General features: G+C 34.7%; 1 protein-coding gene across 2 annotated transcripts; it reads left to right on the top strand.

Moving 5' to 3' along the window:
- Nucleotides 1-39: 39 nt before the first annotated feature.
- LOC149796049 (uncharacterized) lies at nucleotides 40-26,927 on the top strand. 2 transcript variants are annotated; one of them, XR_016422481.1, is made up of 9 exons: nucleotides 40-208; nucleotides 4,147-4,245; nucleotides 5,091-5,144; nucleotides 8,929-9,054; nucleotides 13,304-13,436; nucleotides 18,845-18,945; nucleotides 20,617-20,796; nucleotides 23,667-24,570; nucleotides 24,838-26,927. XR_016422481.1 is itself a non-coding variant. In XM_089965967.1 (8 exons), exons 2-8 carry the CDS (start codon nucleotides 4,156-4,158, stop codon nucleotides 23,700-23,702), a joined length of 720 nt encoding a protein of 239 aa, XP_089822093.1. In that variant the 5' UTR covers nucleotides 40-208; nucleotides 4,147-4,155; the 3' UTR covers nucleotides 23,703-26,927. The 2 variants fall into 2 exon arrangements, 1 of the variants encoding a protein (XP_089822093.1); XM_089965967.1 differs by having other exon boundaries at nucleotides 23,667-26,927.

The following is a 26,927-nucleotide window of genomic DNA, read 5'->3' as shown; positions in this document are numbered from 1 at the left end:
GATGGAGGAAAAATACATATTTGACACCGAAAATAGAAAAGCGACGTATGACGCAGATTCAACCAATGCTAACTGACGTATTAGGTTCCTGCCCTTAGATAAATACAGTGACTAATCTGCGCGAGTGAAATACCAATCCATTACCTACATAAAGTCATCGGAAACGTTTGGGTAACAATTAGCATATTTCCATCCACGAATAATCAAGGTAAAACGTTTTCTTTCTCTCAGCATTATCGTAGGATATATACTGTAACTTCCTTGTTTACCTTTGCAGACTGTTGTTGTTTTCCAGTTCGTCGATGCCTACTCGCAGTTTAAAAGAAAAGAAAGTAGAGTTCTTCATATAAATTTCGTGATTCTTTGCCAGTAATAATTATTTTCCTTTTGTGTTTCCCAGTCTTTTGGTATTGTCAGAAGGTTCTGTAGGACTCGTACTGAGCTGTCAAAGCGAAATTAGCGATTAAAATGTAGTGTATCGATAGTTCGACTAAAATTCCCAAAGAGATCCTTAAGGGTCTTTCCTCAGGCCATTACTCCTTAATGTTTTTATCAATATTGTTTGATTTTATTAAATAGGACTCTTTATGTAACTATATGCCGATAATAACACTTTGTCCTTTTTCTTAACAGATTTTGACACTGATTAACAAACTTGAAACAAAATTAATCCATCATTCTGATTGACTGGTTCGCTCTAAACAAAATGAGAGCCAACTCCTAAAAGTTTCAAGCACCATCTATGGGTTAAAAGACATTCAGTAGGAAGCCTGTACTAAACATAAGCATTATTGCCATAAACTGTGAAGAAATGGTTAAAGTGCTGTGAAGAAATTGTTAAACTGCTTGGACTTGACACTATCAACTGCAATTCGATTCCCATGTATAAAAAAAATTATGTATATACCTTTTTTATACTTCCAGTCAGGTTTACATCGCTTGTGAAAGGTATCTGCCATATCTTGGGTTAACCTGGATCTTTGACATTATTTAAAGAAATGAAATTTGCCTCAAGCTGGTATTATGAAATATGACTACACTTAAAGGATTTATTTTGCATATAATATTGGTTATTTACAAAACCATTCTCTTTTTCAATATACACAGATGTCTTGAATTTGAAATCATTAGTTTTTAATATAGATAATGGTTCCTATACATTTGTTAAGAAAGACAACCCAAAACATGGCAGACAATGATATAAAGGGAAGTAATTATACAAATCTATGACATTTGCAGAATATCTGTTGTTGTTGTAGGGTTTAAAGACATTTTTTAGCACAAGATAGGCTATACATGGTAGCCAGTATAAATGGTGGAGGAAGAACCCAGGAAAACCCTGGAAAGAACGACTGACCCACAAGAAGCTACTGGCAAGCTTTCTCATGTACCCACAGCGGCCGAGCCTGGGACTCGAACCCATGTAGACAGAGGTGAGATGGCAGTGATCCGTAAAGGTGAGCGCTCTAGACCAATCGGCCACTCATGGCCCTGGCAGAGTATCTGTAGGAAAGCCTTAAGACAACTGTCTTGAATTGTATGGTCCGAAGTTAACTTGATACAATGAACTGACAATCTTAAATACATTTATCCTTTCCAGCTTCAGTTTTTGTCACTTGGTGCATTTTAAACACAGTAAATACAATTTTAATATTCAGATGTTTTAGATGTCCTGAGAATTAAAACCTCAACATTTGGTGGAATGAGTTATCTAATATCTTCAAAGAGCAGTCATATTTTAATTCATTTAGATGATTAATTCTGTCCTGGAATGGTAAAGTCTGTAAATGTAATATCTGCAGATAATAAGCCCCTCCCCCCACTCTCTGCCATGATGACAAGTGATATCTTTGTTACCAGCTTGTTTTACCTTTCCTTATGTACTTACTGTCATGTGCCCAACTGTTAGCTCCTTTCCTTTTAAGTAAAGCATAATCTACATCTCAGCATGCTTTAGTCCACAATTGATGCAATTGCATTTAATTTAATTTTGTATTTTTACTTTTAATTCTTAGTAACACAGCTTTTTTTTATTGTAAATTATCCTGACTTGTGCTTTTTAATTTATCCACATACTAAATTCACTTTTAATCACTACCTTGTAAAATGCCTTGCTATTGTTTTAAGTTATATTTTGTCTAGTTGTGTCTATGTATGTATTGTTTGTATGTCTTGCTTGCTATTCTTTTAAGTTATGTTTTGTCCAGTTGTGACTCAGTATGTTTGTGTTTGTAAGTCTTGCTTGCTATTGTTTTAAGTTATGTTCTATCCAGTTGTGTCTATGTATGTTTGTGTTTGTATGTCTTGCAGATCATAAAATCATGCTTGTTTTATTGTCTTTGCTTTTTTTGCGTAATGCAAGTTAAAAGCTAATTAGAACTTATGTTAAATTGTTGTTTTAAATCATACTGGCTTTAAATAAATCGTATCTTATAGTACTAGTTGCAGGGCTTGAAATTAACTTCTTTAGTTTCCCCCTACACTCCTAGCACCTTGTACCCTCCTGCCAATTTTTATAATGAACTGCGTCAAGGATATAAAATAAATTGCACAAAATGTACTAATTTATTTCAGTGATTTATAATTTGTAACTTAATTTCCACAGAGAATACTAGATTTCAAAGGTAAATTGTTAAAAAATTAGTAGGTAACTTTTTGTTACTTTTTATCTGTTTAATAACTCATTCATAGCACTTTCAGAAGCTAATATTGCCTACTCTGGCAAAATTTGTTTTCCCTGTTTTTATAGCTGTTAAAGTTTATGCTGATTGTTCATGGACATGGAGGCAGCCATTTTGATTAGATGTGCACATAAATTATGCAAGATATCCACAACTATAACATGTAAAGAATTATATGCCAACATCCTCTCTGTTGTGCATGTTGCAAATGCTCAGAACATTTCAGCTGTCCCTCTGTCAGAAGTAGATGATATCTGTGGAATGCTCCCACAAAGAAATTATGTGAATTATTAAGGTATTTTATGATCTAATTTTGGTTGTATAGTTGAAGCATTTAAGTTGCAAACATCAAAATAGCCCTTTTGAATAATTATCATATATTTCTTCCACAAAATGGTATTCATTAGTGTTACATCTCTTGTGTCCAGAAATGATAATCTGCCATTTTCTCCTTTTCTATAGTGAATTTAATTTCTGGATCAGTGCCATTAATGTGACCTCTAAATTCAGTTACATATTTTCACTTCTGTGATCCACATATAGTATATGTAACAAATTGAAGTGTTCCATATATAAATTACACACTAAAGGGGAAACTGGTGACCCCATAGCAGCGCCTTGTATTTGAAGGTAGAAAGTTCCATCCTACACAAAATATGTGCACTTCAAGCACAATTCCAACAGTCTTGTTACTTCTTGTTGTGGCAGTTGCATCCTCTTTTTAAGGGTAGATTCAGATGATAATCTGTCATTAATAACTGACAAAGCCTTATCAATCAACTGCTACACTTGTAAATAAGGCACTTGTGTTGTATGAAACCAACACTTCTTCCTCTGACACATTCTTATCCATAATCAGGCTGGCAAAGGATTTTGAGTTCTTTATATGATTTTCAATATTTCCAGCTAATGGTGACAAAATCTTGGCCAACTATTTTGCACAATTAATAGAGCAAGTATGAATAATACAACTACACAGTTAAGTTTTCACCAAAGTATGAAATGAGAAAAGTAAACGTAATCTGGTCATTAGTTTCTTCTTCCATTGTCATGGAAAATTGAATTATCTGAAATGGAATTAAGTTATTAAATAAATTAATATAGAAAAGAAAGTAAGATATCTTTCTTGGTTTTTCCTAGTTGCACACAAAATTAGTGAATGCCAACGTAAAGGAATTCAATATTTTTATAGTTATAACATCACAGTTATCATAGATATTGACTGTCTTCATTTTTCATTCATTTGTTATAATACTAAATATTCACATTGCTGTTGTTTTCTGACAACTTTCCCAACAACAACAACAACAAAGAAGAGAAGAAAGACAAGCCTGGATTATAAACTTGGAATGAATCTCATAAAGTATTTTGTCATATTGCATATTTATATATTATATATTTAATTCATTTTATTGTATACTGTATATTTAATTCATTTTACTTGTACAATTCATTTAATTTGTAGATTTTAACCATGGCACAGAAAGGTTATCCATCAACCAATCCACCCCCATACTCAGCAAGCCAGGTTGTATACACATCAACTGGTCCATATGGACAGCAGGTTAAAAATCTAACAATTTTACATTTGTAATGCAATGATTTTGGTAATTATATCCATATTACACAATGCCAGTTGCCATGTTTATTTTAAAGTCTGTCCATGCTGCTTTCCATAACTACCATTGCTCATAGCAGATGACAGAATAACACTCTGTTGGTCCACCCAGTTGAGGGTTGATAATTGGTTGGACAGGAAAGCTGATTGAGTTAAATGTATGGTGGTCATGTAGATTCATAATAATTCAGATGGTTGAGGTAGCTGCAACAATTTATAATACCTGTCAAAACAAACACTTCATTGATATGCCAGACTAAGAAGTTGACACAGGACTGGTAACTTTAAAATGTTACTGATCTTATGATCTAGTTAAAATCTTGGGCATTTAAAAACTTCATATCAGCAGAATTTTACACAGAATGAATTTCCTTCTGTTTCATTCCCTTGTAGGAAAACATTGTATGAGATAAAAATTGTCATTAAACAATTGTAGGCTATTTAAATGGTAATTATATTATATAAATAAGTATACATGATATATGAAGTATAAGGAAGTTGAACAAATTTGAAAATCATGTGAATTAATTGGGAAGTTATGAACAGAAATGTTTTATAATTTTTAAAGTTGTTCTTAACATTTTGCTGTTATGCAGATCTGTCTTCCTATAAAATATTGGAACACTAATAGCCATTGTAGATTGCATGCCCCGCTACACACACACACACACACACACACACAAACACAGGTACATAAATGTTAGCTGATATAAATTACTTAAATTGAGACAACATATTTGGATTCAGTAATCATTTGCAGTAACACAACATATTTATGTTCTGTTTTACAGCCTATGACTGTTTATGTGGGTCAACCAACAGTAGTCGTGCAACAGAAACCATCGGTGAGTATGTCACAGTTAACATATTTGCTCTCTTAATTCCTGGTAATTTGCATTGCTGCTTTTGTTTTGTATCATTTTAGTATCATTTCTGATTATTAAGTTTTAAATGAATTCATTAATTTAAATTAAGTTTGATATGTGGCTTTAAGTTTAAAATACCTAAGTTATGTTCAGTTTTTATGATTTCCTTACTGAATTTACCAGAGTTAAACGGCCCTATTTGTCTCAAAACTCAAAACTTGTCCACCTGTTGACATATGAGCTGAATAAGCACATTTCTAGCTTGTGATAATCCTAATGCAATTTTAAAAGCATTATGTTGCATGTACTTTTGGCTGTTTTTTTTTTCTTCTTCATAGCTCCACTGGTCAGGTTCAAAAGAGCTTATGGGATGGCCTGTTATCTGGTCTCTAAAGTCTATCATCAATTAGCCCAGTTTATTACTGCTACCATTCTAAATGTCTAGGAGGATTGCTATGAAATAAACTGGTCTGGTTGGCCCTAAATGATGATGCTTAGACATCCAGAATGGCCACTGCAACAGCCATCTAGAAAATCTTGTTTTAGCTACTGTTCTTGAATGGTTGGTCATATCAAGATGGGATTTTCACTTAAAGACTTCTAATGATGTCTAAGTGGTCATGAAAATGGTGTCAATCTGACATCCAACATGGTAGCCATCTTGAATATCTTGTTATAGCTACTCCTTCTAAATTGAAGGTCATGTTGACATGTAGTTTTCACCATAAGCCTTTTTATGATGTCTATTTGGTCCTAAATAAAAATGGTTCCACTTGGAAATCCCATCTGACTGCAATGGTGGCCATTTAAAACTTGTTTTTTTCTACTTTTCTAGAATGTATTGTCATAACAGCAAGGTGGCTCACAAAAAGACTTTGCATTATATATAGTTGTTTCTAAATGAAAATGGTGCAGATCTGACACAGTATGGATGGCTGCAGCCAATACAAATTTTGTCTGTCTGATATTAATATGGCCATTAAATGCATAATTTGTAAGAACATACTACTACACCTCCTGGATGGAAAGTCACTGGGTTTTCGCCAGAAGACTTCTTATGATGTCTAGTTGGTACTAAATGAAAATGGTGTAAATCTGACATCCCTTACAGCCACGCTGGCAACCATCATGAAAATATTATTGCTACTTCACCTTAATGGAGACTCATATCAGACACAATTTTCATCATGAGACTACCGTATTTACCGTGTATGTTGGGACACCGTTTTTGTTGGGACACCATAAATTCATTTTAAAAGTAATTTTTTTGTGCACTGTATGTTCTGGGACACATCATTTTTTTTCAAGTCGTAAGTTGTGGGACACCATTTAAATCATTCGAAAATTACATGTCGGAAATTGCACTCCAACTGAAATTTTATTTTAAAAAATATAAAACTGTATACTTGACATAAAACTCTTCAATCCACTGCAGCAGCGTCTCATCAACACAACCCTTCTCCTGCACACGTATGGTCTGTTCTTTTGGTACATGAATATATATTTAGCTTTCTCATACCGTGAAAAAATGTTAGAGACAACACACCACCTGAAGCGGAAACTGCAAGGACAAAAATCAGATATTTTCAAATCTGCACTAGTCTTGCTAATTCTCACACTTTTGATGCCCATCTTACAGTCAGTCCATCCAGGAATGCGATCAGAGTACACTAGAGTTTTATCCATGTTAATGATCATATTGTCGGCGAAACGATCTATTCATCACGTGATTTTACTTTGATCCAAATCTTCTGGATGATGCTGGGTCATGGATGTTTGCACACGAAGCATTATATTGTAAACTTTAAAAACTGTTCCATTGTTTCACTTTATTTTAAAAAATGTCGTGAATGCTGGTGAAAAGAAACCCAAGTTAGCTTCCATATCTCGGCCGTCTTTGTTTATTCGAAGCTAAAAGATAAAAAAATCGTCACACGTAAAAGAATCCAAGTCGGCTTATGAAGTCACCTTGCTTTGCAATAAAAAAATTCGGCTTCCGAGTCCAAAGTCGGCTTCCGACGTTGGCTTGCTTTGTGATAAAAATAACCTTTGTCTTTGATGTCCTGTCGGTAAGTTCAAAGAAGAAGTTTACTGTTGGCTGCCAGCTGTGTTTATTTACCACCAGGGCTTCTATGTGCTTGGCATTTTTTGTAGTAATTATTACAAAGGTACACTGATGTCTGCGGATAAATAGTAATGATACTTTTGTTACCCGCGCCGGCGAAAAGATTTTCACTTGCACTCAAGTGAAGGTGTTTTTAAATAATGATTTTTTTTGCGAGATACTGTCATACAGTAGACCTGGATAAAAATTATTCTTGGCTATTTTGAACCTAACACCATGCCATACGTGAATGGCAGTTTTCTTTAATATATTGGTTGATTATTTCCCTCTCGTTTGCGAATTCATCAACATATGTGCACAAAGCACTATACTGCGTCAAAATTTGTTCGATTGTTTCAATTTATTTTCAAAATTACCATGAATATAATTGAAAAGGAACCCAAGTTTGCTTCCCTATATCGGCCGTCTTTGTATATTATATATATATATAAATCGGCTCACTTCACAAAATCCAGTCAGCTTCCGATGTCGGCTTGCTTTGCAATAAAATAACCTTTGTACTGATATCCTTTACCAAAAACAAAAAAAAAAAGTAACCAAAGTCTGCTTCTGTGATCAGCTTGCTTTGTAATAAAAATCACCTTTTGTCTTTGATGTCCTGTCGGTAGGTTCAAAGAAGGATTTAACTGATTGCTTGCCAGTCGTGTTTATTCACCACCAGGGCTTCTATGTCCTATGTGTTTGGCATCTGTGGTTACAGATAATACAAAGTATCATTGACGTCTGCGGGTAAATAGTAAGGATAATTCTGTAACCCAAGCTGGTGAAAAGATTGTCGATTACACTTAAGTGAATGTGTTTTCAAATGATCATTTTTATTTGCAACATACTGTCATACAGTAGACCTGGATATAATTCAATCTTAATTATTTTGCACCCAACACCGTATCATGCGTGAATAGCATCTTCAAGATATCGGTTGACTATTTCCCTCTTGTTTGCGATTTTGTTGGCTCCAGTTTTCAGTCGGATAACATGTTCAAACTTTGGAGCACAGTCACACACAATTGCTTCTCAATGTTCATGTGAACAACGTGGTGTGTGGTATCTGACATAATTGATACACACTACTGTATGGAATCCTACGCTTACGGATTTCGTGGAAATATTTTATTCTTAAATGCTCATGTTGAAAAAAGGAATAAATGATAACAACACAGGTTAGTTTCTTTCTTGTTATTATCAATTCAACGTTTTGTTTATCTATTGTATTGCAACATGCAGTGGGGTGGGGTGGGGGAAGCACAAATGCAATACAATTTTATTTCGTTTCTTAAGTCTTGGGACATATGACCAAAGTGAAAAAATGTTTCACCATAAGTTTTAGGTCAGGGAAAAAAATAATTATTTTATCATGTCCCAACATATGCGGTAAATACGGTAATAATGGTATCTTTTTGTCCTGAATGAAAATATTGTCAGTCTGCATTCCAATATATCTTTAGGGCGTAAAATTTCACATTTTGATAAGAATATTAATATGGCAAACAAATTATTCATATGGCGTGCAAAATCATTGAATGGTCAAAATGTTAGAAAGAAGGTATAAATACAGTGAATACAAATAATTGGTTGTTTGAGATGAATAATAATCCAATGTTTTTTATTTATTAAAACCTGATTTACTCTTTTTTTCAGAGAGGACTTTTTGGACAGATTGGGCATGAGTTAAATCTGTTGGGTAATACTGTTGGTAGGGAGGTAGATTACTGCGTTACTGCTATCAACAAGTCTTTGAGTACCTGTGCAACAGGAAATGTTATGGTAGGTTATACAGATGTACAAATATGTTGATTAAAACAGAATCTTGAAGTTGATTGGAAGCTGTCCTACCTGAGCATCATGCAAGTATATCACAATCTGGTTGCTCTTGGTTACAAGTTTATCACATTCTGGTTGCTCTTGGTTACAAGTGTATCACAGTCTGGTTGCTCTTGGTTCATATGAGTATCATAGTCAGGTAGCTCTTGGTTCATTCAGGTGTATCACAATCTGGTTGCTCTTGGTTCATGCAAGCAATAATTAATGTAAGTTTGAAAACAAGTCGGAATGTTTCATTCATGATTCATGTAGTTCTTTTCCATGTGATATTTGCAATGCCTGCACCAGTTTAGACAGCATTTGAGGCTGATCCCTGTGATATTTGCAATGCCTGCACCAATTGGGATGGCATTTGAGGTTCATCCCTGTGATATTTGCAGTGCCTGCACCAATCTAGATGGCATTTGAGGCTGATCCCTGTGATATTTGCAATGCCTGCACCAATCTAGATGGCATTTGAGGCTGATCCCTGTGATATTTGCAATCCCTGCACCAATCTAGATGGCATTTGAGGCTGATCCCTGTGATATTTGCAATCCCTGCACCATTCTAGATGGCATTTGAGGCTCTTTGTGATATTTGCAATCCCTGCACCAATCTAGATGGCATTTGAGGCTCATCCCTGTGATATTTGCCTTACCTGCACCAATCTAGATGCATTTAAGGCACTTTCTTTAAGACTGGATTATGTTTGAGGCTTATCCCTATGATATTTGCAGTGCCTGCACCAATCTGGATTGTGTTTGAGGCTATTCCTTGTTGAGCTAAAATAAATAACCTAACATTAGAATCAGGATACTATTTAGAAATATTTGAATGGGAAATCTGTATTAAACAATTCTAATGGGAAATTGGTATTAGAATATTTGAATGGGAAATTGGTTTTAAATATTCTAATGGGAAATTGGTGTTAGATTATTTGAATGGGAAATCCTTATTAAAATGTTCTAATGGCAACTTGGTATTAGAATATTTGAATGGGAAATCGGTATTTGAATATTCTGATGGGAAATTGGTATTAGAATACTCTAATGGGAAGTTGGTATTAGAATATTTGAATAGGAAATCGGTATTAAAATAGCCAAATGAGAAATTGTTATTAGAACACTTGAATGGGAAATTGGTATTGTAATCTTCTAATGGGAAGTTGGTATTAGAATATTTGAATGGGAAATCGGTATTTGAATATTCTGATGGGAAATCAGTATTAGGATATTCCAATGGGAAATTGGTACTAGAATATTGAACATAAAATCGGTATTAGAATCTTGTGGGCACCAAATAAGAACTAACAACTGATTATGATGATTACAGGCTGACCTTACTGTCATTAAAAAAATGTTCTAGCCAATAAAAGGTGACTAACTTAAGAATCTGACCCCCTATTGATTCTGTGTCAGTTTTCTTATACTATTTGCATGTTCGGCCACATGTTATTTGTTTTCTTATACCATTTGCATGTTGAGCTACACTTAGCTTGTATTAACATAAAGGAGATGCTCCACGCTTTTTACTTATGTAAGATCTAATTACTTGACTTATCATTTAACGGCCACTTTTGTTTGAAGTTTATCCAATTCTTCATGTTTTGTCTACATCGATCCAGGTTTTGATGGTGTAAATGTCTTTTGTGCCATGTTTGTTCAGTTTTGATTGATGGTTATTGTTTGTCCTGGAATGGAATAGATTAGCATCAACCCTTGCAAACATCAGAATTGAATGTAGCTCATTCACTGCATGACATAAAAACATGGTATAGAACAGGGATTGTATCAAATGTAACATGGTATAGAACAGGGGTTGTATTAAATGTAACATGGTATAGAACAGGGATTGTATCAAATGTAACATGGTATAGAACAGGGGTTGTATAAAATGTAACATGGTATAGAACAGGGGTTGTATCAAATGTAACATGGTATAGAGCAAGGGTTGTATCAAATATAACATGGTATAGAACAGGGGTTGTATCAGATGTAACATAGTATAGAACAGGGGTTGTATCAAATGTAACATGGTATAGAGCAAGGGTCATATAAAATTTAACATAGAACAAGGCAGGGTGGGGTGTGGGGAGTTGTCATTCTTTTCAGTACATCTTATTGGCAGGATGGTTGGGTTGGAGTTTTGAGTGTTTTCAGTACATCTCATTGACAGGATGGGGGGTGGGGTAGAGTTGTCAATAAATACATGTAACATTGTATACCCAAAAATATAGAAGAAGGTGAGATGTGATTGGTCTGTATTGGTGAGTGCATCAGATCACTCAGCCTCCAGGACCCCTGGGTCTTCAAGAGGCTTCAAAAGATCACATCATTTGAATATCTGAGTCATTGAGAGCTTCAAAAGATCACATCATCCCAGCACCTGAGCTGTTGGAAGCTTTCAAAAGATCATGTCATCCCAACATGTGGGTTATTGAAGGCTTTCAAAAGACCATATCATCCTGACATTGGGGCTGTTGAGAGCTTTCAGGACATCACATCATTCCAATACCTGGGCTGTTGAGAGTTTTTAAAAGATCATCCCAACATTGTGCTATTGAGGATGTTCAAAAGATCATATCCTTCCAACATGGAGACATTGAGAGCTGTCAAAAGATTATAGAACATCCAAACACCTGTGCTATTGAGAGTGTTCAAAAGATCACATCCTCCCAGCATGGAGGCATTGAGAGATGTCAAAAGATCACATCATCCAAACATGGAGGTATTGAGAGCTGTCAAAATATCACATCCTCCCAACATGGAGGCAATCAGAGCTGTCAAAAGATCACATCCTCCCAACATGGAGGCAGTCAGAGCTGTCAAAAGATCACATCCTCCCAACATGGAGGCATTTGAGAGCTGTCAAAAAATCATATTCTCCAGCATGGGGGCATTGAAAGCTGTTAAAAGATCACTTCATCCAAACATGGAGGTATTGAGAGCTGTCAAAAGATCACATCCTCCCAACATGGAGGCATTGAGAGCTGTCAAAAGATTGTACATCATTCCAACATCTGGACTGTTGATAGCTTCAAGCAGTCACATCATCCCAACACCTGTCGGTTTTTTTTGGGTGGGGGGTAATGCTATTTGTTGGCAGCCAGTAGATTTTGGAGGAGGAAGAACCTGGGAAGAACTACTGACCCATTGTAGCTTCTGACACACTTTCTTACATACCTACATTGGCCAAGGTGAGACTTGAACCCATGTGACATATAGATCTGTATTGGTGAGTGCTTCAGATCATTCATCCTCCAGGGCCCCTGGCTCTTTGAGAGCCTTCAAGATGTCACATCATTCTGATATCTGAGTCATTGAGAGCTTCAAAAGATCACATCATCCCAGCACCTGAGCTGTTGGAAGCTTTCAAAAGATTTGTGTCATCCCAACACCTGGGCTGTTGAGAGCTGTCAAAAGACCATATCATCCCAACGTCTTGGCTGTTCATAGCTTTCAGGACATTACATCATTCCAATGCCTGTGCTCTTGAAAGCTTTTTAAAGACCACATCATCCCATGTACCTGTGTCAAAGAGAGCTTCAAAAGTTCACATCATCCCATCACCTAAACCTTTGAGAGTTTTAAGTATTCTGTAAATTACAGTATTTTATCATCAGAATTTTAATGAATCTTCCATATAATCATATCTGCAACATAAATATATATATATAGTAAACTAAATTACTGAGGCCAAAAATGAAAATGTTTGATGTTAATTTTACTATATGTAATGAAAACTGATATGTACTATATTATGATGTGTCAGTACGGAAGAAATAAGTGTGGTCATTTTATTCCATGATGAGGTATTATCATACCTCGCATGATACGAATCCCTGTCAAAATTAAAATTACTGAGAAAACATCAATTTTAGCATTTTTTCTTACCAAAAATCAACAAGTTCATCAAATCTATTGACAATTACACACTGTTAGGCCAGATAGATATCCACATTTCTATCACACATATAGTTTCATCATGTGAGCATTAAATCTGGGTGATACTTAAGTTTATTACTAAATTGGCAAAGACTGTGTGCTCACACAATATTTTTGAGTTAAAATATCTTACACAGTTGATAAGAAATAAATTATTATTAGAGTGTAAACCAATTGCCTTTATCCAGTGCTTTGTTTATCGGTTGATCAGTCTATAAAATGAATGAAATCATCTTTAACATGATAAATTTTCTCCTGTGATGTAGAACCTGTTCCAGACAGGCAACATAGTTCAGCTTGTGTCACGGGCAAGTGGGCACACCCTACAGATTGTTATGGCCCCAACAGGACATCTTATGGTGGATGGTATGGGACCTGAAGGACAACAGGCTATGAATGGTACTTCATTCATTACTACTCACTTACAGTTTACGTATATATATATATACACACATATGTTCTGACAAATCATGTGTCCAGGGACTACTGCAGTTTTTTTTTTTAGGACTCCGTATTCCACAAGTCGTATTCTATGAGCCTAGGGTCTGTGCTATTAAATGCCATTCTGATTCATATGATGGCAATGTCTGTGTTATTAAATGCCATTCTGATTCATATGATGGCAATGTCTGTATTATGAAATGCCATTCTGATTCATATGAATGGCAGTGTCTGTGCTATTAAATGTCATTCTGATTCATATGATGGCAATGTCTGTGCTATTAAACGTCATTCTGGTTCATGTGATGGCAATGTCTGCTATTAAATGCCATTCTTATTCATGTGATGGCAATGTCTGTGCTATTAAATGCCATTCTGATTCATATGATGGCAATGTATGTGCTATTAAATGCCATTCTGATTCATATGATGGCAATGTGTATGCTATTAAATGTCATTCTGATTCATATGATGGCAATGTATGTGCTATTAAAATGCCATTCTGATTCATATGATGGCAACGTCTATGCTATGAAATGCCATTCTGATTCATATGATAGCAATGACTGTTATAAAATGCCATTCTGATTCATATGATGGCGATGTCTGTATTATGAAATGCCATTCTGATTAATTTGATGGCAGTGTCTGCTATTAAATGCCATTCTGATTCATTTGAATGGCAATGTCTTTGTTAATAAATGCCATTCTGGTTCATGTGATGGCAATGTCTGCTATTAAATGCCATTCTTATTCATGTGATGGCAATGTCTGTGCTATTAAATGCCATTCTGATTCATATGATGGCAATGTCTGTGCTATTAAATGCCATTCTGATTCATATGATGGCAATGTATATGCTATTAAATGTCATTCTGATTCATATGATGGCAATGTATGTGCTATTAAAATGCCATTCTGATTCATATGATGGCAATGTCTATGCTATTAAATGCCATTCTGATTCATGATAGCAATGACTGTTATCAAATGCCATTCTGATTCATATGATGGCAATGTCTGTATTATGAAATGCCATTCTGATTCGTTTGATGGCAGTGTCTGCTATTAAATGCCATTCTGATTCATATGAATGGCAATGTCTTTGTTATTAAATGCCATTCTGGTTCATGTGATGCCAATGTCTGCTATTAAATGCCATTCTTATTCATATGATGGCAATGTATGTGCTATTAAATGTCATTCTGATTCATATGATGGCAATGTCTGTGCTATTAAATGCCATTCTGATTCTTATGATAGCAATGTCTGCTATTAAATGCCATTCTGATTCATATGAAGGCAATGTCTGTATTATGAAATGCCATTCTGATTCATATGATGGCAATGTCTGCTATTAAATGCCATTCTGATTCATATGAATGGCAGTGTCTTTGTTATTAAATGCCATTCTAATTCATATGTTGCACTTCCATTCTTAGAATATATGATTGCTGCTGATTTCCTGATAATGTTCTTAAACAACGGTTAGTTACTTCTTTGTTCATTAATAGTTTATTCATCCAACACATTTGTAGAAGTTGGGTCTGTTGACTCATTTCATTGACAGAAACTGTCCCACTTTCAAATTAAAAATTCATCTTATCAAAATTAGTTCAGTGGAAATTCTCCCTCTATGAAATTACCACAGAAATACTGCTATCATATGGGGTTACTATATCATATGAATTGTTCTTTATTTCATCAAAAGATACCTTCATGGTTTCTGTTAACAGATGTATGAATGTGCTAAACATAATATACTATACATATCAATTAGGATATCAGTGATATAACATCATGTTACCTGAATGAAGCATAACACAGTGAAATCTTTGTGAGATTGCCAGACTAGCCATGTGATTCAAAAAGCACAGTGAATTCAGGACATATCAGTACAAAAGCACAGTGAATTCAGGACATATCAGTACAAAAGCATAGTGAATTCAAGACATATCAGTACAAAAGCATAGTGAATTCAAGACATATCAGTACAAAAGCATAGTGAATTCAAGACATATCAGTACAAAAGCACAGTGAATTCAGGACATATCAGTGCAAAAGCACAGTGAATTCAGGACATATCAGTGCAAAAGCACAGTGAATTCAGGACATATCAGTACAAAATCACAGTGAATTCAGGACATATCAGTACAAAAGCACAGTGAATTCAAGACATATCAGTACAAAAGCACAGTGAATTCAGGACATATCAGTACAAAAGCACAGTGAATTCGAGACACATCAGTACAAAAGCATAGTGAATTCAAGACATATCAGTACAAAAGCATAGTGAATTCAAGACATATCAGTACAAAAGCACAGTGAATTCAGGACATATCAGTGCAAAAGCACAGTGAATTCAGGACATATCAGTACAAAAGCACAGTGAATTCAAGACATATCAGTACAAAATCATAGTGAATTCAAGACAGTACAAAAGCATAGTGAATTCAAGACATATCAGTACAAAAGCACAGTGAATTCAGGACATATCAGTGCAAAAGCACAGTGAATTCAGGACATATCAGTACAAAATCACAGTGAATTCAGGACATATCAGTACAAAAGCACAGTGAATTCAAGACATATCAGTACAAAAGCACAGTGAATTCAGGACATATCAGTGCAAAAGCACAGTGAATTCAAGACATATCAGTACAAAAGCATAGTGAATTCAAGACATATCAGTACAAAAGCATAGTGAATTCAAGACATATCAGTACAAAAGCACAGTGAATTCAGGACATATCAGTGCAAAAGCACAGTGAATTCAGGACATATCAGTACAAAAGCACAGTGAATTCAAGACATATCAGTACAAAAGCATAGTGAATTCAAGACAGTACAAAAGCATAGTGAATTCAAGACATATCAGTACAAAAGCACAGTGAATTCAGGACATATCAGTACAAAAGCATAGTGAATTCAGGACATATCAGTACAAAAGCATAGTGAATTCTAGCTGAGATTGGACATATCAGTATAAAAGCATAGTGATGTCTGGGTGAGATTAGAAAATTGATTGCATAAGTACAGTTACATCTGGGTGAGATTAGAGATTATTACATTAGCAGAATGAATTCTGAGTGAGATTTGACATAGTACATAAAGTACATGTGATTGCATAAGCACATTGTTGTTGTTGTTCTAGGGTTTAACGCCATTTTTCAGCACAAGATAGATTATACATGGCAGCCAGTATAACTGGTGGAGGAAGAACCCTGGAAAACCCAGGGAAGAACCACCGACCCACGAGAAGCTACAGGCAGGCTTTCCCACGTACCCACGCTAGCCGAGCCTTGGACTTGAACCCATAAGCACGTGAATTCTGCATGAGACTAGACAAATAATTAGATAAGCACAGTGAATTTTGGGTAGGATTGAACATATAATTACATAAGCATAATGAATTCAGGGTAAGATTTTACATATGATTGCATAAGCACAGTGAATTTTCTGGGTGATCTTAGTAATGTGATTACTAAAAAAGCACATGGAATTTCATGTGATATTGGATACGATTACACAAGTGTAATGCATTCTGGCAGAGATTAGATATATGATTGCATAAGCGCACCTTTTCTAAAAAATTATGCAGAATAGGAGAAATAGTACTGTTTAACTTTACAGCAAAGCAAGAAATATTTTGTCATTTCTTTTGTCTTCCATAAATGGGTGCAGTCTTATTGCCTCAAAAATCCAGTATGACTGCATTGAAGATATTATAGACATTTGCTTAGAAATCCAGTATGATTGCTTTGAAGATATTATAGACATTTGCTTAGAAATCCAGTATGACTGCATTGAAGATATTATAGACATTTGCTTAGAAATCCAGTATGACTGCATTGAAGATATTATAGACATTTGCTTAGAAATCCAGTATGACTGCATTGAAGATATTATAGACATTTGCTTAGAAATCCAGTATGACTGCTTTGAAGATATTATAGACATTTGCTTAGAAATCCAGTATGACTGCATTGAAGATATTATAGACATTTGCTTAGAAATCCAGTATGATTGCTTTGAAGATATTATAGACATTTGCTTAGAAATCCAATATGATTGCATTGAAGATATTATAGACATTTGCTTAGAAATCCAGTATGACTGCATTGAAGATGTTATAGACATTTGCTTAGAAATCCAATATGACTGCATTGAAGATATTATAGACATTTGCTTAGAAATCCAGTATGACTGCACTGAAGATATTATAGACATTTGCTTAGAAATCCAATATGACTGCATTGAAGATATTATAGTCATTTGCATAGAAATCCAATATGACTGCATTGAAGATATTATAGACATTTGCATAGAAATCCAATATGGCTGCAGCAAAAACGTCATGGACATTTGCTCAGAAATCCAATATGATTGCAGTAAAAATGTCATAGACATTTGCATAGAAATCCAATATGATTGCAGTAAAAATGTCATAGACATTTGCAAAGAAATCCAATATGATTGCAGTAAAAATGTCATCATAGACATTTCTTGTTGTTGTTGTTGTTGTTGTAGGGTTTAACGCCATTTTTCAGCACATGATAGGCTATACATGGCAGCCAGTATTAATGGTAGAGGAAGAACCTGGGAAAACCCTGGAAAGAACCACTGACCCATGAGAAGCTACTTGCAAGCTTTCTCACATACCCACATTGGCTGAATCCGTGACTCAAACCCACGCAGACAGAGGTGAGATGGCAGTGATCTGTAACGGAGGGTGCTTTAGAGCACTCGGCCACTCAGGGCCCCTCATAGACATTTGCAAAGAAATCCAGTATGATCTCAAAGATGTCATAGACATTTGCTCAGAAATCCAATATGTTCGCAATCAAGAATGTTCTTAACATTCGCTCAGAAATTCAGTATGATCTTAACAAAGATGTCATAGACATTTGCTCCGAAGTCCAGTCTGTCAAGTAGTGTGAGCTTTCTCTGATCTTACCCACCCCATTTTAAATATTTTGACAATAAAAATTGTAAAATATCTAAAATATGTTTGGAATGGTCAGAGGAAACTCAGACTCTTTCATGAGTTGAATTGTAACTTTTTAGGCTAACAACTGCATACAGATTGACTTTATGTGTTGAATTGTAACTTTTTGGCTAATGACTGTATACCGATTGACTTTATTTGTTGTTTTATTTGGATGTTTGATATCTTTTATTTTGAAAACATTTAGTTCCTACAGCGCTGAGAGTCAAAGAGAATCCACCAATAGAAGACATAATCACATTGTCTAAAAATTGTAAATGTTATGATCAGTAGAATATTCCTAAGATTGTCTGAATTTAGAGTTTGCATTAATGTGGTTGTTTTCCCTGCCTTATGGTAATGCACTGTTCAATTTCAGCCAGCTGGACCATTGTAAATGAGGGTATGAATCAAGTACGGCTTCACAACAACAATAATTACCTCACTATTATCAATGGAAACACTTGTGTTATTAATATGGTAGGTAAAAATTGCTGTTCATTAAAATCTTTTTATAGCAGCTGTAATTATTAGAATTTTATGCTTGGAGGGATTCCCATTTCCATGCTGTTGTTATTGAATTTTATGTTTGGAGGGATTCCCATTTCCAAGCTGTAATCACTAAAACTTTATACTGGAGGGATTCCCATTTCCAAGCTGTAATTTGGAGAGATTTCCATTTCCAAGCTGTAATTACCAGATTCTTATGCTTGGAGGGATTCCCATTTCCATGCTGTTATTGAATTTTATGCTTGGAGGGATTCCTATTTCCAAGCTGTAATCACTAAAACTTTATACCTGAAGGGATTCCCATTTCCAAGCTGTAGTTAAGAGAGATTTCCATTTCCAAGCTGTAATTACCAGATTCTTATGCTGGGAGGGATTCCCATTTCCAAGCTGTAATTATTAGAATTTTATGCTTGGAGAGATTTTCAGTTCCAAGCTGTAATTACTAGAATTTTATGTTTGGAGGGATTCCCATTGCTAAGCTGTATGTACCTGAATTTTATGCTTGCAAGGATCCCCATTTCCAGGCTGTAATTACTAGAATTTTATCCATTGAGGGATTCCCATTGATTCTGTATTTAAATTATCATTATTACTTGCTGTATCAATACTGTTAGAAAGGGACTTGTATGTTGTTTTTCTACATTATATCATTCACTTTAATCTTGTTACCTCCCCTGCAAGCTTCAGGTGGCAGTAGAAGAGGGATATATTTTTGATAATGAAAATTATTCTTTTTTGATATTCTCACAGTCCAATCTTTGAATGTGCTCAGTTAGAAATTTGGAATTTGAATATTATTCAAGTTATGGGGCCCTGCTAACTATTTCACTTGCAGTCTCAAGTTGAAGTTATATACTTTTGCCTTGTAATGTACTTCATATCTGCCTTCCAAGCTGTTGTATTCTTAATATTTTTAACTGGGAAGACACATTTTTGGGTCCCTATATTTTTTACCATTTTGTATCATGGTTAATTTGTTCTTACTGTTGTTTTTTTCTTCTTCACAAATTCACTTAAAATATATTTGTAATGTTTTGTTTCAGATGGATAACTTGCTTATATTTTCACATTGCTGCTTCAGTAAATGTGCAGTATATAATATTCTCTATTCTCTGTGTTCAATTATAGTATTTCACCTATTGATATGAACATTTTTCTGTGCATGCTGAGATTAATGTTTTTGACATTAAAACTGGGTATCTGTGACCTGCTTTGCAAATTTGATAAAATCAGGTTAAAAATATGCCCATGCTCAAATTCTAAGAATTTTTTATCTATTGCCAAAAATGTTGAGACTTTGTCATGTCAGCAACTATTTTTTTATTAAAAAATATAGTTGTACCTAGTATAATAGGCACCACTTTAAAAAAAAAAAGACATACCTGTTATTGTAGTCACACCTGGTATACTAGGTCTGATTTTTACATAAAGTACAAGTAAAAAGTATTTACATGCATATGTAATCCATATAAAGCACAGTTTCTACACATCACTGCAGTGACCTTTATTGACTAGTCTGAACTAAAATGCAGTTCTTTTTTCTTCTTTGTAGTAATCTCCCATATATGTCTAGTAGATGCCTGATAGGTACTTGAAAAAACTTGAGTTTGTTATTTACTGCCGCTTTTTTAATTTTTTTAGCCACCAGGAGTAATGCATGGTATAGAGACCAAGTTTCAAATGCATCAGATTGGCCAGTTTATTCTGTTTGAATCCATGAAAGAGAGGAACAGATATGTTGGAATTCTGCCCAGTGGTCAGTTGAAGTCGGCCCTTGCATGTGGTCGAGAGGATCATTCACACTTTGGCGTCAGACTTCTGGTGAGTTCAGTGTTATTGTCTGTTAACCAACAGTAAGTAGATACCAGTAAGTGCTTGCTTTGGAAGATCACATAGATGTATGTAGTAATCAACAATTTTTAAAACCATTACCATTTAACATCTATAAGTAATATTTAGTTCATTTATTTCTATTTAGAATAGATTTCAAACCATTATAAAAACAGTAACATATGTTTGATATCATATTGACCATTCTTTTAGGACTCTGTATCCGCTTTCCATCAACTGCCATTTTGATAAATTTGGTAAACATTATTGTATCTGGTCAAAGGTTTGTAATTAGAGGCCTGCTTCATGAAATTGGCAAGGCCTCACTGGATGAAGTTGGTATGGCCCTGCTAGATGAAGTTGGCAAGGCTCTGCCAGATAAACTTGGCAAGGTCATGCTCAGTAAAGTTGGTACGACCATGCTCAGTTTAGTTGGTAAGGCCATGCTCAGTTAAGTTGGCAAGGCCATGCTTGATGAAGTTTGCAAGTCCCTGCTGTATGAAGTTGGCAAGGCATAGTTTGGTGAAGTTGGCATGGCCCTGCTAGATGAAGTTGGTAAGGCTCTGTCAGATTAACTTGGCAAGATCATGCTCAGTAAAGTTGGTAAGACCATGCTCAGTTTAGTAGGTAAGGCTATGCTCAGTTAAGTTGGCAAGGCCATGCTTGATTAAGTTGGCAGGTCCCTGCTTGATGAAGTTGGCAAGGCCCAGTTTGGTGAAGTTGGCTTGGCCCTGCTATTTGAAGGTGGCAAGGCCCTGCTTGGTGAAGTTGGCAAGGCCGTGCTATATGAAGTTGGCAAGGCCCAGTTTGGTGAAGTTGGCATGGCCTTGCTAGATGAAGTTGGTAAGGCTCTGCCAGATTAACTTGGCAGGGTCATGCTCAGTTTAGTTGGTAAGGCCATGCTCAATTAAGTTGGCAAGGCCATGCTTGATTAAGTTAGCAAGGCCATGCTTGATGAAGTTGGCAAGTCCCTGCTTGATGAAGTTGGCAAGGCCCAGTTTGGTGAAGTTGGCTTGGCCCTGCTATTTGAAGGTGGCAAGGCCCTGCTTGGTGAAGTTGGCAAGGCCCTGCTATATGAAATTGGCAAGGCCCTTTTTTTTACATTGCAAGGCCTGGCTAGATGAACTAAAGTTCTATAGTAATCATGTTCATCAGTTGACTGTTTGGTTTCCACATAATAACTTGACTGGCATTAGTTGGATTTCAACCAATTTTGGTTATGCTTTATATTGATGAGACCTTAAATTAATTTTCAGCTTTCCAAGTCATGATTTGGAAGAATTACAAGCTGTGATTGCCCTGCCTTATAGCTTTGGTTTCCATAATATATTCTAATCAAGGATACTTGGAATTAAATTAGATTTGGCATGCAGATTTTTGTTGACGAGACCTTGAAAGTATTTGAATTCCTTCATCCATGACATCATTTACAGGAGTTATGGCCCCTGATTACTTTTCCTCATAACTTTTGTTTCTGCAAAATAACTTTACCAAAAACTTTTGCATTTCAACCAAATTTGACATGCAGTTTTGTACTGATGATAACTTTAGAGCATTTGATTATCAATGATCCTAAACATAGTTTACAGGAGGCATGGCCTCGGTTTTTGTGTCCTTATAAATTTTGTTTTTATAAGCTGACTATTATTGATAAGATCTTGAATGACTTTGATTTCAAACATTCATCTCATTTACTGGAGTTATGCTGGAGTTATGGATCTTTGTTTGTCCAATCTTCTAACTTTGGTTTCACAGCATACATCAACCAAGTGTTGTTAAATTTGAGCTAGCAGTTTAGATTGATGAGATCTGGAATGATTTGATTTCTAGCATTACACATCATTCACCAGGAATTATAGGCCTTGATTGCTTGTCTTCCATTACAGAAAAGTTTAACTACAATCGTTGGATTTCAACCAGTTTTGGTTTCAAACTTTATTCTGCTGGTATCTCAAATGATTTTAGTTTTTAGATGTCTATTTTCCATAAGGTTACAGTATTATTATAATTAGTGGACTGATTCCTGCTTTATTTTTGGCACAAAGATTAACAGAATTTAAGGCAGACTTTATCAGCAGATTTTAAATTATTAAACTCTTTCATAAGTTGACTGCCATCATTTTTCATCTCATGTTTTTCTTATTTTTTTTATAGCTATAGCCCATTATTGTTGGATACACCTTCATTTGTTTCCACCAAGTTCCTTTGCTTAAAAACTACATGAGCAGGGTCTTTGTAATGTGCCCATCACTAATAAAAATAGACTGGTTCTAGTACATTTTATGTCTTTGTCAGAAGAATGAAGTTAGAAAAATTAAGTCTTCTGATACACGATTCCATCTGATCTGCCAAATTTATGATTTCTGCAGCTCTTTCAAAAATATCACCATAGAAATCAGTGGGATTTTAGAAAGTGGGAACCTAATAATGAACACTTACTGTCAACATTTTTGCACTTGTCTGCTTAAGCTTTGCACTCACATGTAATTTATCATTCACAAACTCATTCCATTTTTTTTATATAGACTTAGTCAAAACTTAATGCCAGAACTATTGACAGTTTTTATTGTTTTAATTTTTAGTTTCTGGGATCATGTCTTGTGGTTTAAGCTCAGGTGATTGTTTTTTTGTGTTTTTTTTTAAAATAATTTAGTAACAATCTCTCAAATGAGGACTTTCCAAGTATATCCACATAATGAATATAAAATTGAAAAATATTTTTAACAAACACTTTAGAATGAAAAATTTGATCATGAGTTGCAAATATCTCCATCTGTCTCTCTCTTTAAATTATGCATGCAATAATATTTCTAATGAAGGCATTGATGATGGTTTCATTTTTACTGATCTTTTCATTGCAGTTCTCTCCATATGGAGCCCATGCTGTTCCCAAGTAACGAGTCAATGAAATGATGCAGACAGTTCCATATTACTGTTTGTATTGTTAGATATTTAAATACATCTGCATAGTTAATATACATGATATACATATTAAAAGTGTTTTGGGGTCAGTGTTTGCATAGGTCTATCATTTCTGTAAATAGTTTCCATTAATTAAAGAGTTCTCTCTCTTTGCATTCACTCTCTGCTACCTTTAAAATGACAGTACTACTGAATGATAAGGGAAATTTGAAATTGTCTATATTTAAATGCGACAAAAATTAAAAGTTCAATTAAAATGTAAACTGCACTTCTAAAGGAAAGAGTTAAGTGCTTTAATAACTGAATGATTACTGATGTGCATTAATCCTGTTTTTTGTGTATAATGATAGCCAGAGTGTTACCCTAGAAATTCAAGAAAAATGATAGTAACTTGCACTGTACCTGCAAAGTTCTTGTCAGTCATTATCTACAAATTCTGTCTGTTTGACATGATGCTGATTGTATTAGATCTGATAACGACAAGGCCCATGTTCTCTCATTTGGTTTGTCTGAATTACCTCTGCCATTTTGGTATTTTCTCCATTTCAGCATGTGTATGTCTCTGAATCTAAAATTAAATCTATATTTATTAATTGTATGTTACTCTTTTGGATGAATACCAGCAGTGAACATTTTTAGAAATGATGGTTTTTGACCTTTTTAATCTGACTCTCACAGTAACCATAAAATAAAACTGACCATTTGTAGCCTGACTCACACTGTAACCATAAAATAAAACTTATTGTTGATGCTCTAATTATCTGCATATGAAAAATACCCCGTTGTAATCACTCTGATCTTTTGTCTTATAAGGCTCTAAGCTACAGTTATCATGATATTAAGGCTAGACTACACTGTTATGATATTAAGGCTAGACTGCACTGTTATCATGATATTAAGGCTAGACTACACTGTTGTCATGATATTAAGGCTATACTACACTGGTATCATGATATGAAAGCTAGGCTACACTGTTATCAGGATATTAAGGCTAGGCTACACTGGTATCATGATATTAATGCTAGGCTACACTGTTATCAGGATATTAAGGCTAGGCTACACTGTTATCATGATATTAAGGCTAGGCTACACTGGTATCATGATATTAAGGCTAGACTACACTGTTATCATGATATTAAGGCTAGACTACACTGTTATCATGATATTAAGGCTAGACTACACTGTTATCATTATGTTAAGGCTAGGCTACACTGTTATCATGATATTAAGGCTAGGCTACACTGTTATCAGGATATTAAGGCTAGGCTACACTGTTATCAGGATATTAAGGCTAGACTACACTGTTATCAGGATATTAAGGCTAGACTACACTGTTATCATGATATTAAGGCTAGGCTACACTGGTATCATGATATTAAGGCTAGGCTACACTGTTATCAGGATATTAAGGCTAGGCTACACTGGTATCATGATATTAAGGCTAGGCTACACTGGTATCATGATATTAAGGCTAGGCTACACTGGTATCATGATATTAAGGCTAGGCTACACTGTTATCAGGATATTAAGAATAGATCCGTGTACACCTTGATCTACTCTCCCATTATGAGCTGACAAATCAAAATCTACCATATTTGAAGTAGGATCAACATTATAGAGTAAAACAGCACTTACAGGCCATATATGAAGAACACCTTCAAAATGTACATTTTTCATGCCTTGTGAAGTTCATTATGTGTTGTTCATTAAAAGGTCCATTTCGCCTGTAAAATTTACTACGGTTGAATTCCTGAAATTCACCATTACAGTTAATTATGGGTTATTGTCCAAAGTTGTCAACCATTTTACCTCCCTGATGCAGGGTTAGTTTGCTGATTGTGCATGATATCATTCTAAAATTAGCTGACCAGCCGCTAATGCAAAAACTTATTGATTGCACAAACAAGTTTAAACACTGCTTATCGTGCATTATACAGTCACATATTGTGATCAGAAACAAAAAATATAGTATTGTTTTCCTTTTTCAAATTTATCAGTGAAGAAAGATGCAAAATAGAGGAATCTACCATGTCAAACTGGAAAGTAAGAACTTTCTGAGTAAATGTAACTGCTCATTATTTTATCCAAGCATATACAATTGTCCCAATCATATACAACTGTCCCAAGCATATACAACTGTCCCAATCATGAGAACTCTAAGCATTGAAAAAAGAATTTAAACATCATTATGGCTGTAGGTGGGAGAAAATGAATGAACAAGAGAGAGAGAGAAATGATACAAAATAAGTCTTTCCTTTTTATAGGGTACAGAATTTGAACTGTAAACACACATGTTCATTAACCTTTTGCTGTATAGATTTAGAATGAAAAATTACAAGCAATATAATTTAAATAGAACACAGTGAAATGTTCTGATATAAGTAGTTATATTTAAAGGGGCCAGAGTCACCCAAATACCACTCAAAAGAATTGCAGTACATACAATTTTCTGTTGTATAATTTAAGACAATAGGCATGAATGATCGGATCTAGTGTCCATGATTCCTAGTCAGTACATAAATAGAGTCTGTTACACCAGAGTTCATTTGATATGAAAATTATGACACAAGTTGAAAAATATTATATGCCATTGGCTGCTTGTAGTATGTGGTATATTGTATTAAATGAGTTTAATATTGTGAGCCACATGCTGCTTGTTGTGTGGGGTATATGGTATTAAATGAGTTTCATAAATTTCCTGTCAAATTAACACAGGTTTAAGATTAGATTTGCCATGTAACATTAATGTGCAATATTCTATGATGTTGCTAACTGTCACACCATGCCATGGGAAAGGATTTTTCTGATGTCATGACTCTAATAATATTTAGCGTAAAGTGATAATTATGAATTTATCATGATGAAACCTTTTTCATTTTTAATTGTCAACATCCTTTGTTATAGCTTCTCTCTTAAATTTAACAAATTTATAGATGCATTTGTTTTTGTTAGATACCATTGTAGCATCAACAACTTTATAGATGTATTTGTTTTTGTTAGATACCATTGTAGCATCAACAAATTTATAGATGTATTTGTTTCTGTTAGATACCATTGTAGCATCAACAAATTTATAGATGTATTTGTTTTTGTTAGATACCATTGTAGCATCTATTGACTGTAATTTTATTTTTTATATTTTCCTATAGTCATCTAATTATGATCGGTACTATTCTGTAAATAAAATGTATTTATGAGAA

This window comes from Sinohyriopsis cumingii, chromosome 7 (assembly GCF_028554795.1).
Source record: "Sinohyriopsis cumingii isolate HCF-2022 chromosome 7, ASM2855479v2, whole genome shotgun sequence".
NCBI classification, from domain to species: Eukaryota; Metazoa; Mollusca; class Bivalvia; order Unionida; family Unionidae; genus Sinohyriopsis; species Sinohyriopsis cumingii.
This window is presented reverse-complemented; position numbering and strand designations above follow the sequence as displayed.

Excerpts from the sequence above, each read along its gene's own strand:
- LOC149796049 (XM_089965967.1), top strand. The coding sequence starts at position 4,156 with ATGGCACAGAAAGGTTATCCATCAACCAATCCACCCCCATACTCAGCA. Across the intron at positions 4,246-5,090 it reads CTGGTCCATATGGACAGCAG|CCTATGACTGTTTATGTGGG; the intron begins GTTAAAAATCTA and ends TCTGTTTTACAG. Across the intron at positions 13,437-18,844 it reads AGGACAACAGGCTATGAATG|CCAGCTGGACCATTGTAAAT; the intron begins GTACTTCATTCA and ends GTTCAATTTCAG.